The 13367-nt window shown below is 42.0% G+C and overlaps 1 protein-coding gene and 1 long non-coding RNA gene across 8 annotated transcripts in view; one reads left to right on the forward strand and one right to left on the reverse strand.

Moving 5' to 3' along the window:
• Positions 1 to 10493, reverse strand: part of LOC117896556 (filamin-A) — a 30967-nt gene extending 20474 nt beyond the window's left edge. Inside the window, exons 1-2 of one of the 7 annotated variants that reach the window (XM_034804945.1) lie at positions 10323 to 10493; positions 6427 to 6790 (exon numbers count right to left, since the gene is read on the reverse strand). In XM_034804945.1, coding sequence (XP_034660836.1) covers positions 6427 to 6790; positions 10323 to 10337 — 379 coding nt within the window. In that variant the 5' untranslated portion in view covers positions 10338 to 10493. Of the gene's footprint in view, positions 1 to 6426; positions 6791 to 8244; positions 8651 to 10322 lie in introns of those variants that run through there. The other 6 variants (XM_034804946.1, XM_034804949.1, XM_034804942.1 and 3 more) reach the window with 6 other exon arrangements.
• LOC117896565 lies at positions 3632 to 4522 on the forward strand. The gene is made up of 2 exons (XR_004649034.1): positions 3632 to 3962; positions 4057 to 4522. It is a non-coding gene; the product is annotated as an uncharacterized LOC117896565 (long non-coding RNA).
• Positions 10494 to 13367: the final 2874 nt, after the last annotated feature.

Here is a 13367-nt window from a genome sequence, read left to right on the forward strand (position 1 = left end):
ATACAACTCATCCTCTGCCGCCTCCTTTGCCGGTCAAGTTCAGGGCTGTTTGCCACACGCAACTTGCCTGGCCGGTTTCTGTCTGGCCAAGTTTAAGGTCACACACTCTCTTGGCCAAAAAGCGTCTCGGCTCGCAGCTCGGACTTCTTTTGTCATGCAAAACAATTCAAAATAGTCGAACGGAGCGCAAGTTTTGATATGGGTTTATTGAACCTACACCCAACCTAAGAATGGACTCGTTTTTTATTGCCGTAACACCGCAAAGTGAAAGGCATCGCATCCCCAAGCAGATCGGCATAATTGCCTATCATCAGATTAGTCCGCACTCGGACCCTCTTTGGGGTTATGCTCGCGAATGCATTTGCCACGCACTGAACCATGGCAGCGTATCGAATCGAATGGAATGCCATGTCCAACATACATATAGGGGGAAAGTTGCTAACACAAAAAGCACGGTGCATGCCATGCAGCAATTGTAATGGTAACAGGGACAGAAGTGACGACAAATGCAAGTACTTAAGTGACGCATTAGATGAAACACATTGTGCATAGAAGTAGAGCTTTTCCGGTACCCTAAATACAGAGAATTCCGGAGAAGACAACGAGACTCATTGCTGATCTAATCGATGAGTATCTGATAAGCTTTGTTTTTTTTTGTCTGTTGTTCTTGTTACTGCTCCCAAATTCTAAGTAAAATGAGTGAAAATAACGTTCCTTGAATTATTTCTTACTCTCTCCCAATTGTAGAGTATAAAATAGTCGGAACTACACGTAATCACACATTTGTATGTACAATTTCTTAGATTTATTTTGCTACCAGCAGAACATTTTTATCTACTTTTATCTTTCAGTTTTCTTTTCCATTTTTTTTGGGTCTGTTCAACGAGCCGTTAAACGTTTGCTGATAGTCGCCTTTGCCGCCGCCTCGCTCCCCACCCTCTCTCCTTGACTTGAACGGACACCCGCAAAAGCAATAACAACTTTTTTTTGTAGCTAAATTTGCAACTTGTCTTTGTTGCCAGCCTGGACATGGGAAACCGGCTGGATTGGTTGCTTGAATGGTTGCTGGCCTGTCTTGGCCCCTAAAAGCCATCAAATTGTCAGGCAGGCATGGCCATCTCTATGTTTGACCAGGTTTCAAATACGCTTTTAAGCGCAAACAAAATGCCTTGAACAAATGACAAATTAGCTGCCTGCCTCCCTGGCTGACTGCCTGCCAATCTGTATGCTCAGCCTGTTGACATATTTATGAAAAATTACATGGAATGGCAAGCAGCGCATTGAAATGACCGACGGCGAGTGCAACAACTCCATTCCATTCCAATCCAACAAAATTCCAGCCAATTTCCAATCTGCTTTGCTCCTCTGCCAATGCCATTTGGCGAGTCGAAAGAAAGCAACAATTAAAACGGCACAAAAAAAAAACAAAATGGTTAGATGGAAGATGGATAAATAAATAAATAGCTAGAAATGATTTGGCTAATTAGGCAGCACTCGGAGTCGGTTGGCATGCCAATCTCCAAGACACACCGCGGGGAGAGTCTCCAACTCTGGATGTTGTGGCTCCATGGATACCCAAACTGCTTGTCAACCCCAAAGTTTGTATTTGGCACGACAGCGCGAACATGAAAATGGGCTGTAAATTATTAAGAAATATGCTAATGTCCATCCGTGTGGAAGAGGTAGCAGAAGATGCCATAACTGTGATAAAGAATGCAGACACTTCAACTCCACTCCAGAGCCATGCACACACATGCATAAGTGTGAAGAAAATGTCTGTCTGAAGAATCTGCTGGGGTTTCCATTATATCCATCAAATCTATTAAACATATATGCAGACGCCAAACTCCAGAATTGATCATGAGAACAAACACAGTTCTTGGAAGCGAATTAATCTCTATCATAGCACGATAAGATCTTGTTTAAATGATATCATCTAGAGCTTATAAAGATTATGCGCCATCTATCCATGGGTACAGAGTTACTTTTTAGATAGCTGCAAGAATCCGCAATTATTGTTGAAAAAAATGGAGAGAAATGAATCGGAGCATCCTCTCAACAATTGGAGGCCACAATCCATCATCATTTTGCTGTCATTGTCCAAGCCCATGACTGTTCCATGGCAATCGGATATGTCCACCCCGCCCATGTCCGTCTCCGGACATCGGAGCTACACTGTTTCCACTGCACAGTTTCCAATCGGCTTCTTCTTGGCCATGCCATGCCATGCCATGCCAAATGATGACTTGACATGATTTATATGCTCTGCAGATTGCCCCCAAGAATTATTATGATGTTAAGTGCTGCAGACTGCAGTGGAAAAGTATTTAACATTCAGATAAACAAGACTCCAGAGGGGCGAAGTCACAGCCACTGCTGCTGAGGCTGCAACTTCTCAGATTCTGGAGGCCACAGACCCGACTCTGCCACCAGCTTTGCTTGCATTCAACCGGCTTTGGTCTGGGTCACAGTCGCCAGACACGTTCTTAGAGCGGCACGCGCATACCAGAGCCAGAGACAGAGTTGGAGCCACAACCAGAGACGGAGTGCAACGTCTGTTGAGATTTTCCCAACGGAAAAACCAGTTTCCACTCGCATCCAGACTGGAAGTCATCGTCTAACTGTTGCGTGGCTAATTAAATTAGAGTCAGGCAGGGCATGTGGCAGGCTTCAACTTCAACTCCAACTCCTACTCCAAATGCTTAGAAAGTTGGAGCCTGCCCTGGCCAAACCAAATGCATGTCTACTCCCTCTTGACACTTTAAGCCGCTTCAAGCTCCGTTTTTGGGCGATCTTTTCGATGTGGGTTGTTGCTGGCTGCGGCGCTTTGTTTTCTTGCCCCACATTTGTGTGTCTGTCGCCGTCTCTGTCGCTGTCCCTGACTCTGTAATTTTGTCACTTGTTTTGGGGTTAATTGAACCGGGTGTCTGTCTCTCTCGCGATCTCTCTGGATCTCTCTTGCTAATTTGAATAAATGACCGAAGGCATTCCATAGACTGCGAGAGAGCGAGAGATTCCAGCGGTTCAAGCAATAAAAATGCTTTTATATACTTAATCTAATCACAATATGATTTGCCATTGCCATCCATCACTTCATCATTTCTATTTATATTTATACTTCCATTGAGTGCATCAGAATCCAAGGGTTAGGCCACATCGGTGACGTGTTCAAACTCCTATTCAATGGCGTCATGTCACGGCTTGTTGCAAATGACTTATGAACACCGGATGAGTACGTGCTGACTGCATGACAGCCAGCCAGCCAGCGCAGGTGATCAATACAAGGCATTTCTGAGCAATTCAGCAAAAATTCAACGGAAATTCAGGCTGATATTCAGAGTCTTCTATGATTCATCTGACGTGAGAGTGTGGCTTTAGCAAACAAGTGTCCAAAGATACGCTCAAAATATGTTGAGCAGAACGGAAGCTTGTTTATGAGTGGAAAAAAAAACAACTAACGAATTTATCAACATTCCAAGTTTGCTTTTGCCTTTTTCAAAGAACGTTCTACTAAGAATGTGTGCGATAAGAATGTTTTCGGGCTATTCTCTCTATGCACACTTATTTCTTAATTAGTTTTTAAATTTTTAAGTACAATTTATTTGAACAAATAATTAACAAGCAATCGAAAGAATCCGAATGTGGATCAAATGGTTCATAAAGAAGGGTGGGGGCCTTCCATTAAATGAAATTGTAAACATATTTATATGCCGCTTGACTCATCCCTAGGAAAATCTGTAATATTGATGATGTTTGGGTGTTGATTTTGCTATGAATATGATGGCGTCATCAATAACAATCAATTGCCTGTGACAAATTGAGCCTGACTTTGAAGTTTTCTTCGCTGGCAACAATCCAACTTCGTTCCAGTCCCTATTCTCAGTCCCCCCAGATGTGTGGAGTGTATGATGTCATGGGAAGTTCGCTCTGAGCGACTTTATCTCTACTCCAACACCGCTCACGTACGTTTGGGATATTATGTATTTGTTCTTCTCTCTGTTTCGTACTTTTAATTTTAATTTTTTGTTTTTTACTTTTATTTGCATGTTTTTTTAGACTTTTTTATTGCCTGGCTGCTGCTGCTGCCCGATTGCTTTATTATTGTTTTTGTAGATGTTTTAGCGCAAACATTTGGCAAAGCCGATACACGTACGATGGAAATCTACAAACCCTGGAGCTGGAACTGGAAGCTTAGCTCTTGTGCCAGCCACAGCCAGAGCCCCAGCAGCTGCGTGGAGCCACAAAATTTCGCGCTAATTCAATTGACAGCACAAAAGCACGAGAAAAAGAAAAGAAACTAAGAAGGAAATACTCGCGTAGAAATGAATTGTGGCTGTGGATGGAGATTGAGAGATACAGTGGAAACCCAAAAAGCAGGAATGTCGCAAAAGTTTGGCTTTTCCTCTGCAGAGAATTTCGAATTTCTCTTTTGGCAGCTTTCACTGTTCCAACGGGAAAACACAACAACAGGAAGAGGTGCGGCAGTCGCCTCGTTAAATTAATTAAATCTATTTACTTAAAATATTTCATTTCTGTTTTGCAACGATTATCGCCAAAATAACTCAATCATTATCTGTTTTTTGGGTAAAGGCAAAAATTTGGCAATCGTTTGACTTGATGACAAACCCCATTTACGGTTAAAATTCCTGGGTATATAAGCAATTAAGCACAAATTTAGTCACAAACCTAAATTATTGAGTGATTCATCCAAAACCTTGCAAAAAGTGGGAGCACTTGAATTTCGCGAATTTAAATCCTCAAATTTCGCGACAGACGTCAACGAATTTTTTTTTGGTCAGTTTGATATGGGAAGGCCTTATCGGTAAGTAGAGCAAATATCGAAGCGAAAGTGCCCCAGCAATGCTGATTAGCTTTAAAAATAACTCCAATGCGATTGGGCTGGCAGAAATGCTAAGGTGGGAGAGTCGCTTCGAAAATTGTCTCCAAGGCGAACCCCACATTTCATTTTGTTGATAAAAAAGGGTAAAGAAGAAAAGAAAAAGAGTATGTAAACATTTCTGTAAACATTATTTACCTAGCTGTCAATTATTGACAAACGCGTTTTTTTCAGAAATTATACAAGTATGTGTACATACATATGTTTGTATGTATTTCAAGCGCTTATCTTGTATATAGTAGTAGTAAGCACCTACTGAATGTCTGCCTGGTAATTAAATAACGGAGTGTAGGGCTGTACGCGGGGCGGCATATTCTCGAAGATGGGACAAACAAAAATGGGTGGAAAGTCTTATCAATAGCGTCACGGGGTCACCATTACAATGTGCGCTTGGAAATGTAATACCCGAGAGAATCATTCATCTGCTGAATGAAATGACCGACTAAGGCACACTGACTCATAAAGCGCTCATATCACATGCCACATCTGCTAGATGTCATTGTAGTTCTCTCTTAATCAATACAAATTAACAGTTGCAGCAGGTTTCTGGCATTGAGAGTGGGGATTCGGATTCTGCCACGCTCGTGATTTGGCAATGGCGCTTGGTCTATGAATATGATAGCTCTACGGCGTATACGTTCGTTTCTAATGAAATTAACCTTCCCATTTGTCCACGCTTCGTTGGTGCTCTCTTGTGGAAAAGTAGACACGTACAGGCGAGTATTTGACTGTGTTGCATATCGAATTTATAGCCGAAAGTGTGAAATACAATAAAACACAAGGGAAATAAAGATACCGGTTGCTACTTTAAGGTATGGATACCTAAAGTATATCGAAATTAAGGGTATTATGTTCAGTATGTGGCAGCAGTTTAGAGCAATTACGTGCCCCACTCGATATCCAGCTTTCTTCAGTGTCTCAACGAGATATGGAATCAAACACCCTCTCAAATCGGGTTTATCTCTGTCATACTGTCGCATACAGGGGTACTGCTAATAGCCCATTGCTAACACACAATCTTGAATTATGCATATGAATCGGACAATCGTACAACAAATGAAAGTAAAATCGCATTGAAGCCTGGCGCTTTGAATAACAGCGGCAATGACATCATTTTGTGTGTGTTTTGTAGTCTGGAAGCGAATCAACAAAATAATACAAAAAGAATCGCATCCACACTGAAACAGTGTGTGGAATGCTGCAGCCGCAGCAAATGTCTCCCACTCCACTCTTGTGGCGTTGGCGAGTCGCATCTTTGGTTGGATCTTCAGATATCCACTTTGAAATGGCAAACTATGCAATTTTCAATGGAAAGAATTGCAATTTCTATAATTAATTTATACAGTTAGTTGACTCATTCATGACCACAGGGGTTGTTGTGGTTAAAAAAAAAACTATTAGAGATCCCCAAGCATAACTCAAATTGTTTAGACCCCACCCATCGTTTCTACGCTAAAAGATAATCCGAGAATTCTGGGAACAGATACAAAAAAAAAACAGATATGGGCGAATAAAATTTGACTACTTACCAATGTTAACGATTTTGATGCCCTCATCCTGCAGGAATTTCAGGGCCACCGATACGTTCTCCAGTTTCTGGCTGCGGAATGTTGGACGTTTGTTATATTTGGGCAAACGCTTCTGGGACAGCACCTCGAGGAGGGCAATCAGCCGCAGGCCATCGGACAGATCCGTTTCCAGATTGTTTATCGACCGATCGATGGTCTTCAGGTGTTCGTTGGCCCAGCGTGTGAAGGTGTTCTGTTGGATCTTCTTCCACTGCGCATCCTCGGCAAGATCACGTTCGGCCTCCATGTCTTCGTCGAAGTTCTCCTCGTACTGATCCGCCTGCTGCTGACTCGCCTGCTGCTGCTGCTGGTAATAGTCGTTTGGCTGTGGGTTAGCGATTGGTCAGATATGTATCAAGTTAGTACCGGGTAGTACTCCTATGAATGGGTGTGGGTTTCGTGTGGTGTGTGCGTGGGATTTTGGTGGAGTTGATACTTGGAAAATCACTTGACAGTTATGCAAAAGCGATCTCCATTAAAACCGTCAACTCCACTCCTGGAGCCAAATACCGCAGCGAGTCGAAAGAGGTGTGGCCAGTGGGCTCGGAGCCAGACTTGTTCCAGTTTCAGGTTACGGATGCCAAGCAGAACAACTCCTATCTCAGTCGACAGTCGACAGTCGAGTGGACTGTCTGTCTGTCTGTCCACTTTCCACACATGTCCCGCCCCAACTGGCAGACGAAGAAGAGGGGAATCAGAATAACATTTTGGTGGCAGAGTCGACTAATTTATACACTATACAAGGAACGGGGATAATTACTCTTAATGTTTTTATATGCCATAACTGCAATAATAAAAGTGCTAATTATATTTCTGAGAACATCCATATTTCGTTTTATCCTCAGTGGTATTTTGGTGGGGGGTCTCCCTGTCTACGAGTATTTTTTAATCGGGGTTCTCTTACTCCCCATAATATTTTAGAATTTTAGATTTCAGAAACACTAAAATTTCGTATCTGCGGGCAAACGGAGAAACAAGTTCTCAGGTATCTTGAACGCCCTTCTTTGCTAACCAGCAATCCAAAAGTTTCGAAACAACCTCCGAAAAGGGTGTAGAGTGCAGAGAAGAATGCCCACGAAGAACGAGCACAAAAGAAGAGCAAGGAGAGCGAACCCAGTTCACGTGCCACACAGAAGAAACTTTTGGACAAAAAACTAACAGAAATAGAGAGCGACTGGCAGACAGCTCACCCCACCCCCCGCCAGGCCCCTTCTCTGTCTGCTTTCTTGGCCAAAGAAGCGGAATAGAATATAAAGGAAATTGGAGTGGCGACGGCGACGGCGATCGCTCAGGCCGAGTGCGCAGCGTGTGAAGTTCATTAACATTTTCATTAATTGCAAAAGGCCTCGGAGCGACAAAACGCAATGTGGAGTGCAGCAATTAAACGATAAATGACCAAATCTTCAATACTCTCTCTCCTCTCTTGAAGGTTTACAAATTGTAGTAAGCCCACATGCACACAAACACCCGTTGGAATGCTGGAGAAGAGATAACACGCACACACACACGTCATCTGTAACGGACAGTGAATTGAAAAAGTTAAGCCACTCAATGATTCTTAAAGTTTCTTTTTAACTATTAATTGTAGTTTCACTTCTTGATCAATATTTTATATACGGAAGATCTTTTTTGAAATATAACTTTCCACTTGTATGTAAATTTTTTTGTTTCACTGTAAGTGGAGAGGGGTATGACAGAAAAAATATCACACACCGGACCTAAGGACACACACACACGCCACCCTTTACAGGCGAGAATGGGGAACACACGCACACACACCTGTTGATGGCAAACGTCGTAGTTGTTGTTGTTGGTCTGCGCTGTCGTTGGCTGTTGGGCGTAAAAATTTAAATTGCTAAAATTTGGCACAAATTGCGATGCGTTCTGCTCTGTATGTGTGTTGCTGCTGCCGTTGCCGTTGACACACGCGTTTGGCTGGAAATTTGGCGGGTTTTTTCTATTGTGGAGATGGCTATTTTTGCTGTGGCTGAGGAATATGGTCGCCTGTGTCGCCGCCGTCTGACCGTTTGTATATTTCGCGTTAACTGGGACTGGGACGGGACCGTCGTCAGCGTCGTTACTGTTGCGCGTCGAAAATGCTTTTGACGCGACGATCGCCGTTGGAGTTTCTCGCGCACCGGCATTTTCGCGTCTCTCTATCTCTCCGTTGTACATTTTGATAGCCGGTTTTGTTGTTGCTGTTGTTCCGCTGCTGCTGCTGCTTCTGCTCACACTTTGCTTTGCTCTCCACTTCGCTCTCTTGCTTTTGTATTTTGTTTTCGTTTTGCTTTTTAGCTTTTCACGTTTGTTTACCGCTCTCTCTGGGGCGAAAAATGTTTGCCGCTCTTCTGATCACTCTCTCTCCTCTCTTTATTTCTGTTCGCTCTCTGTTATTCAGCGCGGCATGGCATACACTCTGTGAAAAATGTTCGTGCATGCATAGAAACAGGTTTTGTTGACAACAACAAATTCAAGTTCAGTGTGAGAACGTGAACGCTTTATATTTCGTGGGATATTCAGTATTTTGAAGTATTATTTTTTGTATATTAATTATTAAGAGTTTTATTTTTGCCCGTGCATTTTAAGTTTAAGCTGTGAGCCGCAAAGTATGCATTGTCTGAGTAGAGCCTTTGAAAGAGCTTATCAATTTCAAAGTTTTAACGAATTTTGGTTATGATTCATTAGGTTTTCAAAGAAATATTTGATAAAATTCCAATTAATAAAGAATTATAGAACCCCCGACTGGTATAGTATACCCTTGAAGTTAGACGACCAACAACTATGTATATCTTTGTTATACAAATTCCCAAATTTGTTTTTGCATTAAATAGAACGATTGACCTTTGCACCAATCCCTCAAGCGACCTGACACTGCCCCTTGTCAAAAACAACAGCCACACACGACATGCATATCATATGAATATGGGATGGGTGTACCAAGTCCGATCAAAAATACATGATTCATAAGCACACCCAAAACCCAAAGAGGAACAAATAATTCTGGTAAATATTTGGCATATCTGTGGATTGCTTTTGGCAATGCCTTTTGGATTCTCATTGGGTGGTGCCGTTCCCCCCGCAACGAGGCGATCCGCCTGATCAAATGCAAAAACGAAAGGCAGACACAAATGCACTGCGACGAGTGGAACGAAGACAAGTGAATGAGCGAAGCAAATGGGGCTGACAGCAAACGACCTTCTCAATATGGTTAGAAATTGTTAATTTTAGCCAAATGAGTCAAAAATCGAGCAGAGCAGCCACAACCGGCTCACTGATCGATGGCAGATCGCTGCTTGGGGACTACGTAATCAGATTTTTGGAAGCTCATCCTTCACGACATTCCACAAGGGAGTGCTGCTTTGACTTTGGAACCCCCAAACACGGTCACCCATTCACCTATTAGTGCATGCTCTTATATGGAAATATATACGTGCATCTCGGACCGGACCAAATGCGGTAGCCAGGCTGCGACTGCGACGACGTCTGTTGAACGTGAGGCGCCACTTGCATCGCTGGCTGGCTGGCTGGCTGGCTCGTTGTCGCGGGGGCATGGCGTGAATCAGCACCCAATGAAATGCTAAATAAATTTTCACTTCCATTATAATTAATTTGAATTTATTTGAGACTAAAATTACACCCAACATTTACACACCGCTGGCACAGCTGAGCCAAAATTGGCTGCGTCTCTACGACTAAAAATAAATTGACAAATATTTTGTGTGTGTTTTTATGAAAAGGTAATGAAAGCCACATGTCCTCCATTTTGGCTACCCTCAAATGGAAATTTGTGTTGTGGAAATGCAGGAGATATGATGGAAAGGAAGGAAAGGGACAAGAATAGACCCATCCAAACTCACTTTTCTGGACGCCATGCTGACGGTGGATTGTTTGTTGAATGATCTCAAGTCGTAATACTTCGAAGAGTAATGGCTAATACTGATGTTCACTTGATTGCCCGCTAATTACACAATGCCTGGCAGGTCGAGCACGTTTTTCACAAACAAAACACACTGCACAGACACACACAGACACACACGCACAATGAGAGCAATTCTCTAATGAGTTTTCTTTTTTGGTAAACAAATTTTGAGAAATTTTCGTTTTTGAAAATAATTTGCACGAGCTGCGCGCGTTTGGTAAGGCGTTGAATTCAGTTCTGTTCTGGTCTCGTCTCGCCTCGGCTCCACTTGGTTGGGTTCTTTTCTGTGTTCTGTTGTCTTAGGTTGGGTTGGGGCGTCTGTGGCGTCGTCACCGACGTTGTAATGTGTACTGCTGGTCGCGACAAATTTTCAACTCGACTGAGTTGCTTGCGCCTCCTTGCTCAAAGTTTTAATGCAGCCAAACGCGCGCAGCTTTTTTTTTTTTGCTCAATTTCTTTATTATTATTTTGCTCAGAAGAATCATACAGCAGTGGATGTGAGTATAAGTGCAGGTGGAACAGGTAGAACTGGATTTTTTGGCATGAGTGGAATACATATATTAGCTGTTATGATAAATTGATTGATTTCAATGATGAATTTGGCATAAGTTAATTTTAATTAGAGAACTTACAATATAATCTAAATCTTCTAATTGTTATTTACTATTAATTCGCCAGATTTTATATTCGTTTATCTGTACCTATGCCAACATCCACGACTGTATAACATCTTCAATACATAATTTGTTCAATATTTGTTTCGCTTTATGCTTTGTGTTGTGTTTTTGGTATTGCATGTGACGTTGACTTTGACGTCGACGCGAACGCGAACGTCGACTGCAGTCTTGACTCTGTTTGGCAGGTTTTTGGCGACGCGTTGCTGCTCTCTCCCGCCCCCCTCGTGGCCCCAGGCCCATCTTTATGCCCCACGAATGTGATTTTCAGCGCGCAGCTGATTTTGTTGGCATTCTATTCATAGAACTGCTTATCCGATTAGTCGTCGTCTTTTGTCTGTTGTTGGCCAAAACTGAAAGTGCCTCCTGACCATGCTTCATTTGTTGCCACTTTTGTTGGCGGTCGCGGTCGCCCCAAGTGCAATGCGCATTCCGTGTTCCCCCGCCAGTTGACTCATCGTCATGCAAACATAATAGGAGAGACATGCATACATACATATGTATATGAAAATATGCAAAATGAACGAACCGCATCAAAATCTTAAATCAAATTAAATTCAAAAGACCACAAACCTTGACACGCCGAAGTTCATATACCCTTACAGCTCGACGACCGTCAAAAGATCTTCTAAAGTCTTTCCTATATCTTAGTGGCTGTTTATACACTCGTAAATGATTTTTCCTTAACGTTGCAAACTTCTGATAATAATTATATAACCTCCTGGAAGGGTATAACAACATGTTCTTGTGGCTAGTTTCGCCTGAGAAGATGACTAAGACCCTCCGGTCCAATCAGCTGTCATAAATTCTTCGATTTTATTTCGCTTGGGTCGAGAGACTTTTGTTTCTAGATAAAACTCGCAACGCTGAGAAATACGCTAAACGCTAAAAATATCGTAAATTTAATTTTGATTACGTGATTGGAACGCTGGATTCCGGCATAAAGACGGATTGCCATCAATATCTTAAGATATCTTAACAAACAATCGGCACTAAAATATGTAAAAATAAACAAATTTATTCCGTTCTGCACTTTTTAGGTGCTAGGATAAGGCTAATTATTATATCTGTTAATTTTAATCGAGTTATTCTGCCTAAATTCGCATGATTTTATGTCCAAAATTCAATTTAGCATTTCGTGTGTGGCCACACGCGTATGTGTACAATTTTAAACAAATTTTAGTTCTATTATGTATAATTATTCATGCCATAATTTATGAATTTTTCCAACAGCTGTTTCGGTTGTTAAATTTTGATGTTCCGCATACGCCCCATTGCCGTCAAAGAATTTCACGTGTGCACGATTTTTCCCTTTCTCCTCCGTTTTCTTGTGTATCTGCTCCTAAAATTTTGTTCGCCCCGCAAAAAAATGGAATTGTATTAGCAAGAACTCAGCGGTATCTTAGGAAATTTCAGCAAAGAAATGCTCAACGTTTATTCAACAATTAGATAACAGAATACAGAGATAAATATTTGTCAATCTGCCCAAACACCTACAATTGTTTCAATATTTGTCTTCCAAATACACATTAAATGTTATAAAATCAACAAATTACTCTATCAAATTATCATTTTGTACCGAAAGATAGTAAGATGAAGTTCTTTGCTGTAATTTTCCTGCTGTATGCCGTGGCTGGATGCTGCTACGCTGGTTCTGGAACAACCACAGCCGAAAGCTACGACGCAACCACATCAGCTCTGCCCGCTGCTACCGCCGGACCATGTGGAGGATATGGAATTAGAGGACCTTGCGGCCATATTGTACGCAATGCCAGAAAATTATACTTCTTTTATTAATCAATGTTCAGCTGAATCGTTAATAGAAATTGGGTTTCTGAATTTCGCTTTAAGTACGCGCTCTTAGAACTCAACCAAGAGAGTCAATGTTTTTCAACACAATCAATAAATCAATAGAAAATTCATAATTTGGCCAGGTGTTTCAACGATTAACAAAAAAATACGATCAGCAGATGCATCATTTGACTAAATATTTGACTTTCATTCAGGGTATAAAATCACCCAATTTCTCCGCCAAAATATCAGTTTCAACAGACAGATAGAAACATGAAGTTCTTGACAATCGCTTTGCTGCTGTGTGCCATGGCTGGTTATGCGTTTGCCGCTAGTTCAGGCTCCGGTACACCTACTACCGGTACGGGTACCACCGGGACAGGAACATATTCACCGACCACATCAGCGCCTCTTCCACCTGCCACAACCAAGTCCCCGTGTGATGGACCTTGCGGAAAACTTGCTCGAAATGCAAGGAAATTGTATTTCTTTTATTAAAAACCTATGTATCCAAACGC

The sequence above is a fragment of the Drosophila subobscura genome, chromosome O (assembly GCF_008121235.1).
Source record: "Drosophila subobscura isolate 14011-0131.10 chromosome O, UCBerk_Dsub_1.0, whole genome shotgun sequence".
Classification (NCBI taxonomy): Eukaryota; Metazoa; Arthropoda; class Insecta; order Diptera; family Drosophilidae; genus Drosophila; species Drosophila subobscura.